The 18,688-nt window shown below is 37.1% G+C and overlaps 1 protein-coding gene across 4 annotated transcripts in view; it reads right to left on the bottom strand.

Moving 5' to 3' along the window:
* SPAG9 (sperm associated antigen 9) overlaps positions 1 to 18,158 on the bottom strand; it is a 59,049-nt gene extending 40,891 nt beyond the window's left edge. For 2 of the 4 annotated variants that reach the window (XM_037494637.2, XM_054689484.1), the window contains exons 1-2: positions 18,064 to 18,158; positions 12,509 to 12,659 (exon numbers count right to left, since the gene is read on the bottom strand). In XM_037494637.2, coding sequence (XP_037350534.1) covers positions 12,509 to 12,659; positions 18,064 to 18,158 — 246 coding nt within the window. Of the gene's footprint in view, positions 1 to 1,192; positions 1,235 to 12,508; positions 12,660 to 17,203; positions 17,503 to 18,063 lie in introns of those variants that run through there. The other 2 variants (XM_054689483.1, XM_037494633.2) reach the window with 2 other exon arrangements.
* Between the last annotated feature and the right edge of the window lie 530 nt (positions 18,159 to 18,688).

The raw sequence follows: 18,688 nt of genomic DNA, 5'->3' as shown, positions 1-18,688 counted from the left end.
CAGTAAGGAGTTCCCTCATAACATTAAAAATAAAACTGCCATAGGATCAGCAATCCAAAAACACATACCCACATCCATAGCAGCACCATTCCCAATGGCCAAAATATGTAAACAACCCATACTAGCCTCATGAATCCCCCATTATAACACTCATTGCTTCACACTTTTATTTGCGTGTTTACATTTCTTTCTCCCTAAGTAAAAGTTGAAAATCTAAAGCAGTGTTTTTTTTGGTTTTGTTTATTGAGGTAACATTGGTTTTCAACATTGTATATTCAACATGCTTCATTTATGTTTTACCACACCACACTCACTAGCAAGGTAATGAAAAGTCTTTTAATTTACAACTCTATGGCATAACAGAATCACAAAGTTCTTTATTTAGTGCATGTATTTTTCTAAAGGGAGCATTTCATAACTTTATTTGATTCTTAGAGTCGTCAATGACCCAAAGACACAGTGAGAAACAAAACTGTACCAACAGTCAGATGAAATAAACCTAGATGTAGAATGTACTGTAGCTTCAAGAAAATTCATATTATCAAAGGGAAGGAATAAATGTCCTTAACTCTAAGGATAGTTCTGAAAGAAGAGGATACTGTTTCACTGTCAAAGACCTGCAGAGGGGCATCCATGGACTTGACTTAACCCTGACCTACCGGGCAGGAGAAAGTTTTGTCTTTATAATACGAAGTGCCCACATATTAAGCCTACATGAAGCAGGCTCTTAATAGATGTTTGCTGAATGAAGCTGAATGGTATCTTGACTGGGTCTGAAGAAATCTAAATCTGTTCAACTAGAGAGGTAGCCCACAGTAAAATGACACACGAGGCTGTCTCTAGGATATATCAAGTTATGATAATTCTTCCCTGAGGAAGGTATTTGTACATAATATACTAATTTTCTTATCCAGAGCTAGAGAAATGAAAATTGGCTGGATTCCTATGGGCTTTACCTATATTTTTTTCTCCTTTATTTCAAAATGCTGACTTTAGGATAAGAATAAATCATAGGTTACAGTAAAGTCCTTACAACTATTATAGGAAAAATCATTTTCTTTTGAATGTCAGTGAATAAATCAAGACTTCCAAGCTGAGCACTTGGTATCTTGAGAATAGGAGTTGAAGAAGTAACCAAAAATTAATCACTTTTGTTTATTCTTTTCAAAATGCTTTCAAACACCATTCTCACCTCCTGTTCTATAGCTTTCAGAAGTTCAGGACTACCGCTGACCTGGAAAGAGAGAAAGATCATAGAAGAAAAACACATCATGTATTTACTAGGTGTTAGCATATTTGTACGTATCTTTGGCTCATACAACCTCTCAGGTTCTCAAGATCCCTCTCTGTATTATCTACTAAATTAAAATGAGAATTTGAGGGGTCGGTTTTGTCTTGTTTTGAGTTAAAAATCATTTCTTTTAAGTCTCTTGTTTAAGAGGTACTATGGTTTTGAAGTTACCACTTGAATCATGTCCTTAAACTTATCAATAAGTAGCTTATCTCTTAAACTATTTTTCTATTTACACAACTCTATGAAATTTTCCTGAAATCCATTCTAATCATCTCAAATATTTAATATACCAAATATTCCAGACATGCATAGTGGGAAATGTTTAACACACCCTTCTTTCTCCATCTTCCATTTCTGAAACTCTTAGGTAACACTAATAACTGAAGGGTGACCAAGATTCAAATGCTTTTTCACAAAAACATCTATTTATTAATATTGTTTATTTATAACTATACATTTTCCCTATGTGAGGCAAATATTTTTCTCTTAAAAACAAAGCAAGTTGAAGGTTTAAATATTCTTGGTCTGGAAATTCATTGTCTTTTTGAAAACCTAAACTACATCTGCCAAAAGTCTCTAATAATTCCTTCAAAACACCATAGATTGGGCCTCCCTGGTGGCGCAAGGGGTTAAACACTGCACCTGGAAGCAATCTGCAGCCTCTGCAGCATGAGTTCAATCCCCGGCTGGCCAGGGAGAAATTCACATGGCGAGGCAGACCTCTCCTGCTTTGCCCGCTGCTTCCCTCAGCAGTGTATTTCAGCCAAACTACCTGTTCTGTTCCCCACTCTGTCTCTGGTGAATCCTCTCACCACCACCCCCCACCTCTGGCTTGTACCCCATAAATAAATAAATCTTTAAAAAAAAAAACCACCATAGATTAACACAATATGATACAGTTTCTAGAAATCAAATTGTTCTCCCTTAAAGTTTGTTTATATGATCTTGGACTCTGGATTCTCACCATCTTTAACATTCTAATTACTCATTTCATCAAAAACTAGGTAAAAAGTATGGTGGATCTCTGTAAAAGTGGAAAGATTGTAAATATTTATTTTTTATATTAAAAAAATGGTGCTACAGAAAAATACTTAAAGCATAAATCCATTTATCTTACAAAGACAGTGAGTGCGCTATTATCTGTGTGCATATGCAAAGGAAAAGGTTTGGAGGATATATCAACTATTCATAATGACTAGAGAGGAGTAGAAACAGGGTTGGAGAAAATTTATATTTTTATTCTAGATTCAATTATCAATTAAAATTGTGAATCTACATTAATATAACAATGTTTTTAAAAAATATTAAGCCTGTTTTATAAACTATTTGGAATCTGAGCAAGCACCTTAGTAACATTTCTAGCATCTGGTTTGTAAATGGCGCAATGGGCATTGCTAAGTATTTTCTAATGCAAAAGGTTAGGTAATTTTTCTTCAACAAGAAATAGTCAAGGGGGCCTCCCTGGTGGTGTAAGGGGTTAAGATGTAGCACTATGACGCTATCTGCAGCCACTGCAGCACAAGTTCAATCTCCAGCCAGGGAGCTAACCCACATGGAGTAGTAGACCGCTCCTGTCTAGCCTGCTGCTCCCCAATCTGCCTGTTCTGCTCCCCACTCTGTCTCTGGTGAATCCTCTCACCCCCGCATCTCTGGCCTGCACCCCAGCTCTCGTATGCCTAAATAAATAAATCTTTAAAAATAAAAAAGAAATCGCTAAGACTATTTTTCCTAGGCTAAAAACCTTGTTTAAATATCAATGAGTATGTAATAAATACTTACGTGCCAACTGCTTCAAAATATAAGCTTTATTTTGAAGCAAATATAAGCTTTATCTTATAAAATAATCATTATTTTCAAATTGCTGTTTATTTAGATATTTACCAATTTTCATCCTTAGTATACATTAGCATCCTGATCAACAAATAACCAAATAAATGTGCCAAAAGAACAAAAAAAAATCACATCCACTTAGAAGGAGCTAATTTCATTCTCCCTTCTCTAAACAAGAGCTTAGAGGGGGAAAAAGTATGTATCTTACAATTTTGTCAGTTAATGAATAGGGAGAAAGTACAAAAGATTAAAAAGAGTGAATATTTACACCTTTTCCCTTCAAACCCCAACAGTCAGCAATGGATAACTCTAAAAGCTATCAAAAGATGATATATGTGAGGAAAATGTTTATAAATAGAAGTGAGACTTCAGAAGAAAGTCTCCTATGTTACAAAACACAAAATGTTACAACACATAATACATTTTTCTTAAAATTCTATTTTTATTTTAGCCTCTTATAAGCACTAACAGAAAACCCCACAGGTGGTACTATATGCGTTAATGGAAAAACACACGTAAGAGTCAAAGAAAGGAAGGGCTTTAAAGTAATCACATCCCAAGAAATAAGCACATTTAGTGCCTAGATCTTGGCTCCTAAATATCATTCTCCAAAAAATCAACCAGGGCCTTTTGAGGCCTGGACCACTTTATGGTGGCAGTAATGAAAGAGTAAGTACTCAAAAAAAGCATAGGAGAGACATCCCTGGTGGCACAAGGGGTTAAGCCTCAGCACTAAGAAGCTATCAGCAGCCACTGCAGCATGTATTCAATTCCTGGTCAGGGAGCAACCCACATGGCGCAGCAGACCTCTCGTGTCTCACCCATTGCTCCCCTCAGCAGTGTATTTCAGTAGATCTGCCTGTTCTGCTCCCTACTCTGTCTCCAGTGAATCCTCTTACCCCCTGCACCTCTGGCCTACATTCCTGGTCTTGTATGTATAAATAAAATAAAATAAAAAGAATAAAACAAATATCCATGCATTTAAACAAGCAGAGGAAGATGGAGGGAGAAAGCCCCCAGAAAAAAATACAGTCCTCCTTTATAGTTTTTCCACAGCAACTTGACTAATTGTTGTAGGCAAGATCTACTGTTTGATGCTAAAATCAATGGATAAAAGTCTGAGGAGAAACAGATATTTGCACAGTCTCAAAATATACCACCAAGATATTAATTATAAAGGGAAAAAGCCAACACACACCAGTTGAGCCAAGTGATTGATCAAGGTTAACATCACCACGTTACTTCAATATTCTTGCCAAAAATATAATAAAGGAGAATCATCAAAGAAGCCCAAACTGACATTCTACAAAATAATTAACCAGTATTCTTCAAATCTAAAGGTCATAAAAGACAAGGAAGACTAAGGAACTGTCATAGATTCTAAGAGACCAGGGAAATATAACTCAATACAATGTAGAATCCTGGATTGGATCCTGGAAAAGAAAAAGGAGAGCAGTGGAAAAAAATGGCAAAATCCAAACACAAGTCTGTAATTTAGTTAACAGTATTGTACCAATGTTAATTTCTAGTTTTGATAATTGCACTACATTTAGTTAACATTGGTGAAGCTGGGTGGGTAATGGGTATAAGGGAAACTAAGCACTATTTCTGCAACTTCTCTTTAAGTCTAAAATACTGCAAAATAAAAAGTGAAAAAATGGGAGTTTTAAAATTTTAAAATTACACGGGCATTTTATAATACGAATCTTTAATCACAAAAGATACAGGAAAAGGTTCAAGTGCTATAGAGATACAAGTTTAGGAAAACTAAAGAAATAGGAACAATTTAAGAACTTAACCACAGATGGAGGAGGATGGAAAATTCTTTAGTACAAGAATGCTGGCTCTGTTTAGACATCTCCTGATCTGTATGCTAAACACATCTCCTGAAGAATGCAGCACACATTGACCACTGGCTTTACATACCAAACTCGGCTAACAAGAGTTTCTCACAGCAGTTGTACTAAAATATTTCAAGGCTTATTGTTTAAAAGAACTCTAACATTTGTCCAAGTAGGTACCAATCCAATTGCTTTTTAGTTAAAATAGTTTTTTTCTCAGTTCTAAAAGGCACGCTCTACTAACACTCAACAACCCAGAATATCTGCAGAGGAAAAAAGAATACTCTCATGGAGTTATACACAGGTATTTATAGGAGTTTATACATACATACTGCGATGCACATAATTGGATGCAATCAGTGAAACTATTGCCAAGTTGGTACCAATCAAGGTCTAGAAAACAACATGAAAATTTCGCTTTTTTTTTTTTTTTAAAGATTTTTATTGATTGATACATACAAGCACTGGGTATAGTCAGAAGCGCAGGAGGGTGAGAGAATTCACCAGAGCCAGAGCGGGGAGCAGAGCAGGCAGAAGGACCTAGGTACACTGCTGAGGGGAGCAGTGGGCGGCAGGAGAGGTCTGCGCACCATGTGGGACCCTCCTCTGGTGGCCGGGGAGCAGCCGGGGATTGAACCGGTGCTGCAGAGGCTGCGGGCAGCTTTGCAACCCAGCGCTCAACCACTGCGCCACCAGGGAGGCCCGAAAACTTCGCTTTAAATGATACTTAAAGAGTTCATTCTCTTTCCATGGATAGGCATAACAGAGTGATATCTGAACTCTAAACATGTATAACAATAGGAAACATCTATGACATTGCTAAGGAGAGTTCAAATAGCTTTGGCAGGCATTTTGGCAATGTCTGCCAAAATCTTAAACACATGCTTTGACCCAGCAATCCTACATCTGTGAATCATGAATACAAATGCAAAATTATGTAAGGCATTGTGTGTAATGAACTAGGAAAAACTAAGGTGTCTCATCAACAAAGATTTTAATTGCAATTAGTAAGTGATCCCTTTCCACCTGCCCATCTTCCATGATTCTGATATACCAATTATCTCTCATTATTCCTCCTGCTTCTAGTTTCTCATTCTATTGCATTCTTTCATACCTGAAAACAACCCAGTCTCTCCCATTCTTTAAATACTTTTCCCTCTACCCTGCTAACTCAAGTTATCCTATTTCTCTCCTCCCACTACAACCACCTTTTTCTGAGTAATCTACACTTTCTATTTCCTCCTTTCATGATTCACATTCATTCCAATTAATGACCTGGCAACTCAAACTCCCCAAACCTACAGCTACAAATTTATAAATTCAGTGCTCATTCTACTAGACCTCTCTATAGCAGCTCACTCTGTGAGCAACTCTTTCCATTCTGAGCTGTATTGTCCCTTGATTTCTAGGGCATAGTCTCTCATGTCTTCTCCTCTCCGGCATTACAAACCCCCCCCCCAAACCCCCACTCCAAGGCCCTTATCTGTGTATACATCTTCTGCCCGCCACATAATTAAGGGGAATCATCACAGAAGCCCAAACTGCTGACTTTCTACAGAATAATTAACCAGTACTCTTCAAATCTCAAGGGCATAAAAGACAAGGAAGACTGAGGAATTATCATAGGTTATAAGAGACCAGGGAAATACAACTTAATGTAGAATCCTGGATTGGATTATGGAACAAAAAAAAGACTGTTCCCCTACCCCAAGCGGATACTGCCTGCTTCACCTACTCAGGTTCTGACACCCTATGCCTAGCACCTTTCCTTAGAGATGTCCTTATCATTCTGTTGAGGATCTGACACACCCCAAGTCAGGCTGCATCTCTGCAGGAAATGCTCTTTACCTTGTTGGTCTCCTGACTCTATAACCCCCACATGGACACAGTCCTTGTTTGGGTTGTGACACCTACCACCTCAGTCCCATCCCACCCACCCTCTGTATGCTTGCCTTAGTCTGTCCTAAGTAATCACTTCAGGACTGAAGTGTATGAAAGCAAAGAGGAAAGGCAATAATGCAATAATTATAGCTTTATTGTAAGTCTTGATATCTAATAGGGCAAGTTCTTATTCTTTTTTTTTTAAAGATTTATTTATTTATTTATACAAGTACTGGGTACAGTCAGAAGTGCAGGAGGGTGAGAGAATTCACCAGAGCCAGAGCGGGGAACAGAAACTGGCAGACTGACGAAATACACTGCTGAGGGGAGCAGTGGGCGGCAGGAGAGGTCTGCGCGCCATGTGGGACCCTCGCCAGGTGGCTGGGGATCGAACCGGTGCTGCAGAGGCTGTGGGCAGCTTCGCAGCCCAGTGCTCAACCGCTGCACCACCAGGGAAGGCCCCAAGTCCTTATTCTTACTGTTCTTCAGGACTGTTGGGTCTTGGCCTTTTTTTCTCAAATTTCTTCTTTATTTGTAGCTTGTTCATAAATAGAATTCAGTTGGATAAACAATCTTAACATTTTTGTTCATTTCCAGCCTTAGCATTTTTATAATACATTTTGAACAAAACAACTTGATCATTTAACTACAGAAGTTGCTTTTTACCAATTTCACTAGAAGATCCCTAACAATCTCTGCTAATGATACAATAAAAAGACCTCTTCTGCTTTTGGCCTTGAACAGATCCCTAAACTTGAAGAACATCAATGGCTGAGACTTCTTGTAAACTCTGGCATTTAGAGATTGGCCCTGAAAGATGGTTTTTCAGGATACAAATATATTTGTGGGAAAATTATAAAGAAAAGCAATTGAATGCAGAGGTCTAGAGTTCAAGGAAGGGGTCACGGTTGGATATTCAAATTTGTGAATATGGGACCTCTCTGGTGGCGCAGCGGTTGAGCGCTGGGTTGCGAAGCTGCCTGCAGCCTCTGCAGCGCCGGTTCAATCCCCGGTTGCTCCCCGGCCACTGGAGGAGGGTCCCACATGGCGCGCAGACCTCTCCTGCCGCCCGCTGCTCCCCTCAGCAGGGTACCTCGGTCCTTCTGCCTGCTCTGCTCCCTGCTCTGGCTCTGGTGAATTCTCTCACCCTCCCGCGCTTGACTGTACCCAGTGCTTGTATAAATAAATAAATCTTTAAAAAAAAAATAATAAAAAAAAAATTTGTGAATATTGCTGTGTGGATGGCATTTGCAGACATGGAACTTGAGCTTCTCAGATTAAGTAGAGGTGGGCTGTATGCAAATCGCTGGGGAACTCCAACATTTAAAGGTTCAGGACCAGCAAAGGAAAGGAGCAGTGAAGAAAATTAGTGATGTGGAGAGGGAAAGGGATGGGCCCCATAGGGGAAGCAGTAGAGGGAGAAGAGGTGACCTGGGAACAAAGTGAAGTATTTCAAGTAGTAGAAAGGACTCCAATGTGTCAAATGCTGCTACAAGATAGGGTAAAGACTGAGAATTAAGCAATAGATTTAGAAAGATGGATGTTTTTGGTGACCCAGAGAAAAAGACACGTCAGTGCAGCAGGTAGAACTGAAAGCCTCAGAGCAGTGGGAGGAACAGAAAACAACTACTTCTCAAACATGCCAAAGTTTGTTCCCATTCAGGGCCTTTACAGATGCTACTTGATTATCCTGAAACACTCAATCCTCCAAACGTTCTCATGCACCTGCACATCCCTTGTGTCAGGGTACAAGTCGTCTCCTCTATGAGGACTTCCTTTACCATCATAAAATAAGCTCTTCTTCCTACTGAATATGCCCTAATCCCTTACCTTGTTTTCTTTTAATAGTATATAACAATATTTGCAATTCTATTATTTCAATTGTTTACTTGTCTATTGATATTCCCCACAAGAATATGAAAAGGGAATAATATGTACAAAGACTTCTTTTTAAGGACAACTTGCACATTTTTCTAGGTGTACCATTCCTGGAAGATTTTTCCAATACCTGAAGATATAATCTTATTGATTGTAACTCTCTCACAGTGAGAAGTGTGCAACATAGCAACAAAGAAGGTCCATAACTATAACCACTAGCAAATCTCCTGTGCTGTCACTCTTCTGCCAGTTTTTTTTACCATTCTGCTTGCTTGGTTATAAGCCTACATGTGGTTTTCTCACAAAAAAGTTGTGCTACATTAAAAAAACTAGCAACAACAAATGTTGGCGAGGATGTAGAGAAAAAGGAACTCTCCTGCACTGTTGGTGGGAGTGCAAACTGGTCCAACCACTATGGAGAGCTGTGTGGAGATTTCTGGACCTACTAAACATAGAGCTTCCATATGATCCAGCAATTCCACTCTTAGGTATTTACCCAAAGGATACAGAAACATCAATTCCAAAGAACACCTGCACCCCTATGTTTATAGCAGCACTGTTTACAATAGCTAAGTTTTGGAAACAGCCCAAATGCCCAAAAACAGATGACTGGATCAAGAAGATGTGGTACATATACACCATGGAATATTACTCAGCATTCAAAAAACACATGCAATTTGCAGCAACATGGATGGAGCTGGAAGGGATCATGCTCAGCGAAATAAGCCAGAAAGAAAAAGAAAAATACCGGATGGTCTCACTCATAGCAGGAATCTAGAAAACTTAAATAAGGTACCAGGAATATGAATAACTATAAGAAAGTGAAAATCAAAATCAACAAAAAACTATGAACCAGAGACACTCTATGGGGGGTGAGGAGAGGGACTGGGGTCAAAATAAGGGGGTTGCAATTGTATGGGGAATATAAAAATAAAATTTATTTTAAAAAATACAATTAAAAATATTTACAAACATAAAAAAAAAAAAAAGTTATTCTTTTGGGCCTCCCTGGTGGCGCAGGCAGTTGAGCGCCGCTCTATGAAGCACTGTGAAGCTGTCCGCAGCCTCTGCAGGGCAGGGTTCAATCCCAGCCCGCCAGGAAGAAACCCACATGCCGTGGCAGACCTCTCCTGTCATGTCTGCTGCTCCCCTCAGCAGTGTATTTTGTCAGTCTGCCTGTTCTGTTCCCTGCTCTGTCTCTGGTGAATCCTTTCACCCTCCCACACATCTGGCCTGTACCCGGTTCTTGCATAAATAAATAAATCTTAAAAAAAAAAAAAGTTGTGCTAGTAAAATTAATATTGATTATAATTCTCACCTTCAACTGTTTCATAATGAAGACAAACCTCTAAGTATAGCTAGGTCATCCCCAATTCTCAGAGAAATGAAACTTGTAGACTAGACATTGTCTAGTTCAGTTTCTGTCACACATGGATACCAAGACTTGCACAATACAGTCCACAAGAAAACCTGAGACCCTCAACAACAACCAGTCTCTTATAAGTTAGAGAAAGACAGGGGGCAGGGAGGGGCAGGGAGAGGAAGGACTAGGTCAAAATAAGAGGGGAGTGCAATTGTATGGGGAATATAACCAAAATGAAAATGCATACATTGTGCAAAAATGAAAAATGATGTAAGAATTATATAAAATAAAATGTTATAAAAGAAAAGTTAGAGAAAGACATCTCCAGTTAATAATAAGGGCTCACTTAGGTCAATAATAAAACATGCCCTAATTATTAGATATACTTTATAAACTGGACTTTTCCCATTTTGAAATATACCACTCCATTCTTGGAATTCCTTTATTGTTGAATCTTAATCTCATTTAGTAACCCCATGTCCAGAGAAAAGACAGGATTTTATTTTAGAAACCCTCTGTGGTATTGTATCTCTAGAGGACATTAAAAACTCCTAGATGAAACGCCATATAAATAATCTGTTAATCAGTTAATAACTTGTCAGTAAAGTTCTGTCACAGCATGTCACTGGGTTAAATAACTAGAGAATTATAATAATCTTCCCTTAAGGTGCCTTTTTGGGACAGCAGCTAAAATATATTTACCATATGGCATACATTTCTGATGTACTAAAAATATCCCTCCTACTTAATTTTGTTTGGGAAAAGGAACATAGCATGTAGGCGACTGAGGGACGGGTGTTTCTGAAGATATATTAATCCTACAGGAATGTTTTCAAAAGCCAGAGTAGCTGTAGGAGTAAAGAATGAGAGTGTTTCCTGGTAGCATCGCAGTGGACTAATACCAGATACATGTGCATGATTCGCTTATATCAAATTGAGCAACAAGAGAAAGATAAGGGGAAAGGTAAGGTCGGCCTTACACTGTTAAAATACTTAGCAATGGGAGAAAAGTTTGATTGTTTTATTAAAAGTTTTATTGATTGCTTGCTGTTTTTAGCACATTTCAAAGACCAATGGAAAGAGTCTAAATGCCTCTACCTTCTAGAACTGAGAAACAGACCATTTTTATTATCTCCAGAGTCTTTCTAACATGTAAAACAAGTAATTCATTCAACAAGCATGTTCTGAGAGGCCACTACATACTCCGGACTTTTTTTACTTTTTTTTTTTTTTTTTTAAAGATTTATTTATTTATTTATACAAGCACTGGGTATAGTCAGAAGTGCGGGAGGGTGAGAGAATTCACCAGAGCCAGAGCAGGGAGCAGAGCAGGCAGAAGGACCGAAGTACACTGCTGAGGGGAGCAGCGGGAGGCAGGAGAGGTCTGCGTGCCATGTGGGACCCTCCTCCAGTGGCCGGGGAGCAGCCGGGGATCGAACCGGCGTTGCAGAGGCTGCGGGCAGCTTCGCAACCCAGCGCTCAACCGCTGCGCCACCGGGGAGGCCCGTACTCCGGACTTTTCTAAGTGGTGGGGATCTAGCAGTAAGCACATGGATTTTATGTTCTTAATGGAAAGAAACAGGCAATGTAAGTAAATAAATGACTTAGAATTTTAGGTGTATCACACAAACTATCTTATGTACTTAAAACATAAATATTTGGAGAAAAAGAGAGGAAGAAAAAGGAGAAAAGATGTAAGTCACTGTATTCATTTTAGGTGGCTTATTTGTTTTATGATAGACTAGATTTTGTTATGTAACAAAGTTCCATTATAAATATTCCAGTTTGAGATATAACTTTAAATATTTTTAAAAAGTTATTAGTATATTTTTCCACTCAAGAGTATATTGTTTACATATTGTATTTATGTATTATTTATAACTTATTTGATGACAAATTATTGGTCAAGAATATCGCCTGTGAAGAATTAACACCATGACTTTTTAGTTAATCACAATGCACTTTGGGATACTGCCTTATGAAATGTTTTGAAAAATGAACCGGTTTTTTTTTGGGTTTTTTTGTTTCTTTTTTTTTTTAAGTGAAACCCTAGTAGTTGTGAAGTTTCCAGCAGTATGAACCAAGGAGAATTTCAGGTGGCAGTGATTTTTCAGTCTGTAAGAATAAATTCACTAGTTGTCCTACCATAAATTTATATAATGTAGTCTGTCAAATAGAAATTTTAAATATTACTATTATTGGTATGCTAATCAAGATGTGATGATGCTTGACAAGTTTTCCTAACTTGAAAAACAATAGCCAAAAACTAAAACTCTTTGGGAAGAGATAGTTCATTTCCAATTAAAAAGAAGTTTTACAAAGCACAATGTATGCAAACTAGTTCATTTTGGTTGTTACTTCAATTTGGATAAGAAAGTTTATAAAATGTAAATTGAAGATTTTTGGCAGAATAAAGCTTACCTTCAGGCTGGTATGAGAACGTGGTTGACTTAATTCCTGAAACTTCCATTGCTCTGATCCAGGGGTCTCTCCACCTTTCTGAGTGTCAGGTGTAAGCAATCCATCTCCACCAGGTAATGGAAAAATCCCTAATGAAATAGGGCGTTCTTTTCTATTTGGAAAGGAAAGGGAAAAAGTAAAAATTCATTCATTTTTAATTTTTCATGACCATAAACAATAAACCTAAACTGTCACTGCTTTACAGTCATCGATCAGATATCTGAACAAGTGGACTTCTCAAAGAGAAAATAGTCTCTGAAGTTTAAATTAGCTCTAAGAAAAGTAGTCAAGAGTCAATTTAGGATAGCTCACAAGTTACTGAGGAGTTCCTAGCCCAGGAAGCAGTATGTGATCTGATTACATAGTAAGAAGAGCAGCTAAATTTTAACTCATGTTCAGTTAGCTATGAGGGAAAAACAATTTTGAAAGCTCTATTTCCTATAGAATCAATAATAAGCTCCTTCAAACAGTACACAGGAGAAAACTATTGTCAATTTTTTCAAACGAGGCCAAAAAATTCTTTAAAAGACTATAGAATTCCCAGTGCTTTATGGGAAATTTTAATGAATAAGAGTTAGTAATCTTAATGAAAATAGAATTTCAACAAAAACACATCCTTTATTGATGCACACAAGATCCCAAGTCAAAGAAAGGGCTTTTAGAGGATGGAAACAAGCCTACTAACAGGTCATCCTGGGTCATTAATTCAAAAGAATGGAAAGTGACAAAGAGAGACAGAAGGTTTGGGGTGCCCTGGAACTTATCCTTCCACTAATAGAATGTAATAAAAACATGAAGGTTATAAATGTGGGAAAGTATTCAGTTTAGCCAAATAAATTTTGTTCTACAAGTTCATTTTTATACAAGAAACTTAACCTATTTTTGAAACATGCCCTCCACACAAAGGGTGTTCTGCTTTTCCTTTCCAAATCATCTGAAAAGATGAGTAAAACCGTCAGAAGACGCACTTAATGGAAACAATGGGACTTTTATCAGTTAGAATTAATTATTTGTCACTTCTTCACACTTAGAGTACCTTTTCTACTTAATTGGGAGGAAAATTCAAATGCAAGCAGGCAGCACCATAAAAGGCTAAATTTTAACACTAAAGCTAAGCTTTTAACTACAAACTGCCAAACCACCAAATAACAAAAATTGAACTAGTCAACTATTCTGTTAATACCAGTTATTCCCAACTACAACCAGGTTTTCATAAGTATATGGCAAAAAAAGGCATCATTTATTACATATCCTTATTGAATAATATAACACGTTATGCGCGTGCACACACACACACACACACACACAGACTTCCACATAACATATAAGCATCTTTTCCTGAGAATGACAAATCTTTTTCTCCATCTTTCCCACTTCTTTAATTTGAAAAATGCCTTTTCTTGCATCAAATAATGGTGACAATGATTGGAGTATGGATTTTGTTTTAATGTCCTAGTCTATAAAATACAATCTTGTTAATCCTCCAACTTGGTGGGAATATATTTTGGGGAACTGAAAACTGAAGGTCAAAGAGCTACTTGATGACTTAAAAAAAAAAAAATTTAACGACAAGCAAAGAAGTGACAAAAAAATCTAATCAGAGTTTCTCTAACTCAAAATACAGAAACAGCAGTAAGATAACACCGACTTCTTGCAAATCCATCACACTGCTAACAGAAATCGAAATATAGACCAGTCATTAGAATCACTGTAATACAGGGGCCTCCTTGGTGGCACAAGAGGTTAAGATGCAACCTATGAAGCTCACCCACAGGCCAGCCAGGGAGCAACCAACAGCAGCAGACCTCTCCTGACTCCTCAGCAGTGTATTTTAGTCAATTTGCCTGATCTGATCCCTACTCTGTTCTCTAGTGAATCCTCTCACCCCCCACAACTCTGGCCTGTACCCCAGTTCTTGTATGTATAAATAAACAAATCTTTAAAAAAAAAAAAGCATTGTAACACAACAACGCACTCATTTTCACACAAAGCAAATACTGAAAAAGTACAAAACTACGGAGGGGAAGAGTGAAGTAGATCCAACTTTTACATTCCTATTCCTGTTAATTAAATCTACAATCCAAAAACACAAGTAGAAGTCACATCTCCTTATACTGTTTTTTATTTGAATTAACCTGCATTTAATGGGATAAATAATAAATGTAACATACTGTTTTTATTAACCATTCAGAAACTCTTCTACAGGGAGGGAATTCTTTTTGAGAGACTGATTAGTATCTGCATTAGGGTCAATGATGGGCTACATCGTTCCAACTCTGAAAAAATATTATCAGATACATCTCTCCACATTATATTGATAAATTACTGATTTTATTGATAAGAGTTAGGGAGACAGAGGTCATGTAATTATGCAAGACAACCAGAATTCTAATTTCAAAAAGAAATCTTGACAGTGATCATTAGTCCTGTACTACATCTGTGTGCATGTTGGGTACTCTGTATTAAGTGGTTCAGTAAAACTCCCAGGCAGAAGAAACCAAGAAATGGACTACATGTGGAAAAATATCAAGAGGCAGATATATATTCCAAATGTTTCAATATGCTCTTACTGTCTAGAAACAAAACTACCATAAATTATCGGAATTTTGTTACATTCTCTTTTAAATTACCTTAGTTCCATATATTCATTTTTATTTATTTAAATGTTACACCTTAACAAGAAGGAATTTGACAAATACTTCTGAAACATTTTTGCTAGCCTCACATCTAAAACAATCACTCATTAACAAAATCTACTGTACTTACACACACACACACACACACACACACACACTCACACACACACAGTCGTAAGACAGAGTACATTTGTTCAACATCCACCGTGTGGCAGCACAATGAGATGGATGATTTATTTACATTATTTCTTTCAATTCTTGTAAGGAAGTGGGTATTATTTTCCCAGTGTACGGATTTGGAAAACTGATGCCCAAAGTGATTCAAAGTTGGACCTGATGAACTCCAAGGTCTTTGGAACTATTTAGTTGATAATTTAATCTTAATATTGAAAACTTCATATTCAGACATATCAATAGCAAACTTTGTGTCAAGGAACTTTTTGAACTTAATCATAAATTATTAGTAAAATAGCTGGAGCTAAAATAGTTCTGCTAAAAATGAGATATATAGAAGTGAATATAAAAACTTCATGTTTGAATTACTATATATCTTTCAACAGATTAAATACAAAATAATAATCTAATTTTACTTTTAAAACCACCCAATGTAGTAATAAGAGCCTCAGAAGAGGAAACTCAGACAGAGATTATACAAATTGCCGAAGGTTCTCCAGCTCACGTGGCAGAGCATTTGTACCCAGGCAGTTCAGCTCCAAGGCCTCTGAGCCTCTACACAGTGCTGCATGGCACTGCACAGTACTGCCTCCTTGACACCTAAGGTAGCTCTTTAAAATTAGTCTTATTTTAATGTTATAGGTATTCTTGAATTAATGTGCTTTTCTTTTTCTAAATGCCTATATGTACATATATACATACACAAATCTTTTATGTACTAAAATATACACATGTAATATGGTTGCTCCCCCAATTTTTACAAAATCAGGTAGCAAAATAAGTACTCAGTATCTAGTTTTAGCCCATAGATGAAATTTAATTTCTGGAGCTTACATGAATGTTTGATGTAAAATGAGTCATGGTTAATAAAAAAAGAACACTTTGAGGGAATTTACTACTTTAACTCATCTTAATTCATCCAAATCCACAATTAGGATTTGAGTATTTTCAGTAAACATTTAAATAATATAAGCTATTCACCATGAATCTCATTTAAAGCCATTCACAAAGCAGAATGTGAATCAAATCAGATAGTTTTTAGTTTAACGAGTTAGAAAACAAAAGAAACCAAAATGGTAAACCTCTAAAATGTAGAAGATAGTTCTTACAGGGTGCAAATAGAATGAACAGAAGAAAAGCTAGAAATTAATTACTACCTCCATAGCAGGCATGAAGGTTTGTCACCCAAGTCTACAAAGAAAGGACAACATCTGACAATACAATGGTGAATAGGCTTTGTAAAGCTTTCACAACTTTGATGTATAAATAATGGGGGGGGGGAAGGGCTTAAATTCTTTAAAAGGCTTAAATTCTTTCATTTTAATATACATGTTGTTTTAGAAGGAAAATATTTAAATTGTAAATTCCCACGAGCTACTAACAAAAATTGCAAATATGATGGCTCCATCAATCAAAAGATAACTGGAACAACAACAACAAAAAATCTATGGCCTATATCTATTTACAGCAAGTCCCAGCATATAAGATATTTGCCATGAAATGCTCAAATGCTAAACGCTAAGGTTGTATCAACTTGGATCCATGCTAGCTCTTGCTCTCCCCTTTACTATTTGAACATACTGTTTAAAAAAGACCACACTGACCTTGTACTTGTGTATAAGTACAATATGAAAATCCTTTTTCTTAGGTCAGTGCTTTCCAAACAGAAAACCATATTCCTAAGTGACAGCCTATAAATTACTACAAATGAGAACAGAGAATCCTAGCTTCAGGCCATTTTCTATTGTTTCAATCTGCAACAGAAATGGTTACAAAGCAGATCCATGAAGCTAAAAATTTTGAGAAAAAAAAACTAAACAGGGGCTTCTAAGAGAGACTAGAGTACCTGAGTATCCTTGGTAGGTTCTGCGTCAGAGCTGGCACACCGGTAGAAATAGAAAAGTGCACAAGCAGCAAAACAGAGAGAGACACTAAGATAGCAGAATTAATGACCACCGCCCCGCCAACAAAGCCAAACACAAACAGCAGCATGCATCCAGGACTCATGGCGCTGTGCTGGCATGGTGAAACACCCGAACCAGGAGGCCTACACGGGGGCCAAAGGGATATCTTTGTAGTGAGGATCTGTCATTCAGCTGCTGCCACAAAAACAATGCCATCAGCAGCAGCTTTCCACTCCATCCTGCAGCAGCTCCGAATCGATGACATCATCCCACTCTCCCCACCTCCTAACCATAGAGCTGCTGCTCCTAGCATTTATGCAGCAATCCAGAGCCACTGCCAGCCTATTAACTATTTTCCTCTCTTCTAAGAGTCCAGGCTTAGCTGATTGGCTACCATGCTTGGAGATCTACATAATTTATTCGCACTCCTACATCAAACAGATGTCTAGCTAACCCTTTCAAACATGTCTCTCTGTAACAAGAAGGACTTTAAACCAATTATACAAGAGAATTAAAAAATTTTCAGCATTCCAGAAATCAGAAAAATGTAATGTAATCACCAATAAGTATTAGAAGACAATCAAAACACCTCAATGCTGCTTGATCGGCCCAGCTCACAATTCACCTTTAATAGTGAAGGCTGTTTCTATTTTTCCATACTATTCTCTCCTATTGTATTCCAACCACAGTAGACAGCTTTTTGAATCTGCATGACTATTCTTCAGGATTAGAGAACAGAGAAAAACAGAAACATTATTTATTTCAATTTTCCTCAAGGCAAAAAATGTATAACAAAGCTTACCTAATTCTACTATGAGCTGTGGACTCAAGTTGATCACTCCCTGAGAGCTGATGAAGTTTTGTTCTTTCTAAGTGTTCCATATAATTATGAATCATCTATTTTGAAGAAAGAAAAAAAATACACATTTTAAGACTAATACCTAGAATAAAAACAATGTTTTTAACAAGGGAAACATTTTGGTGAAACGTCCGTATTTATCAGACTACTCGTACATAGTTCCATAAAAAAATTTAATGGCAAAGGAATATGCAAATGCTCACATTTAAGGTTTCTGTTTCCATAAAAGTAGTCAACATCTTGCTTAGCATTAGCAAAAAAATTTTTACATCTTATTACATAATTTTATCACTAATAATACAAATTAGAATGTAGACATTGGGGAGGAGATTAAGAAAACCACTGGTCAAATATAATTGGCATTTGGAAATGCATTCATTAAATGGAAATCAACAAGGGAAATTACAAAACACTTTTGAAGAAACCACACTCTTATAGTCTTTTTTTACTTTACAAAGGATTTAGCATAGCTTCCGATTTAATTAAATAATTTAATACAAAGATGTTTATTTCTTGTGTCTGTAGATTTATTGAAAAGAAGGTTAAAATATTTTGCTTGCTAATTTAA

Source organism: Talpa occidentalis, unplaced genomic scaffold, assembly GCF_014898055.3.
Source record: "Talpa occidentalis isolate TD23 unplaced genomic scaffold, MPIMG_talOcc4v2.1 talOcc4.7, whole genome shotgun sequence".
NCBI lineage: Eukaryota > Metazoa > Chordata > Mammalia > Eulipotyphla > Talpidae > Talpa > Talpa occidentalis.
The sequence above is the reverse complement of the archived record's forward strand: the minus strand, read 5'-3'. Positions and strand labels throughout refer to the sequence as shown.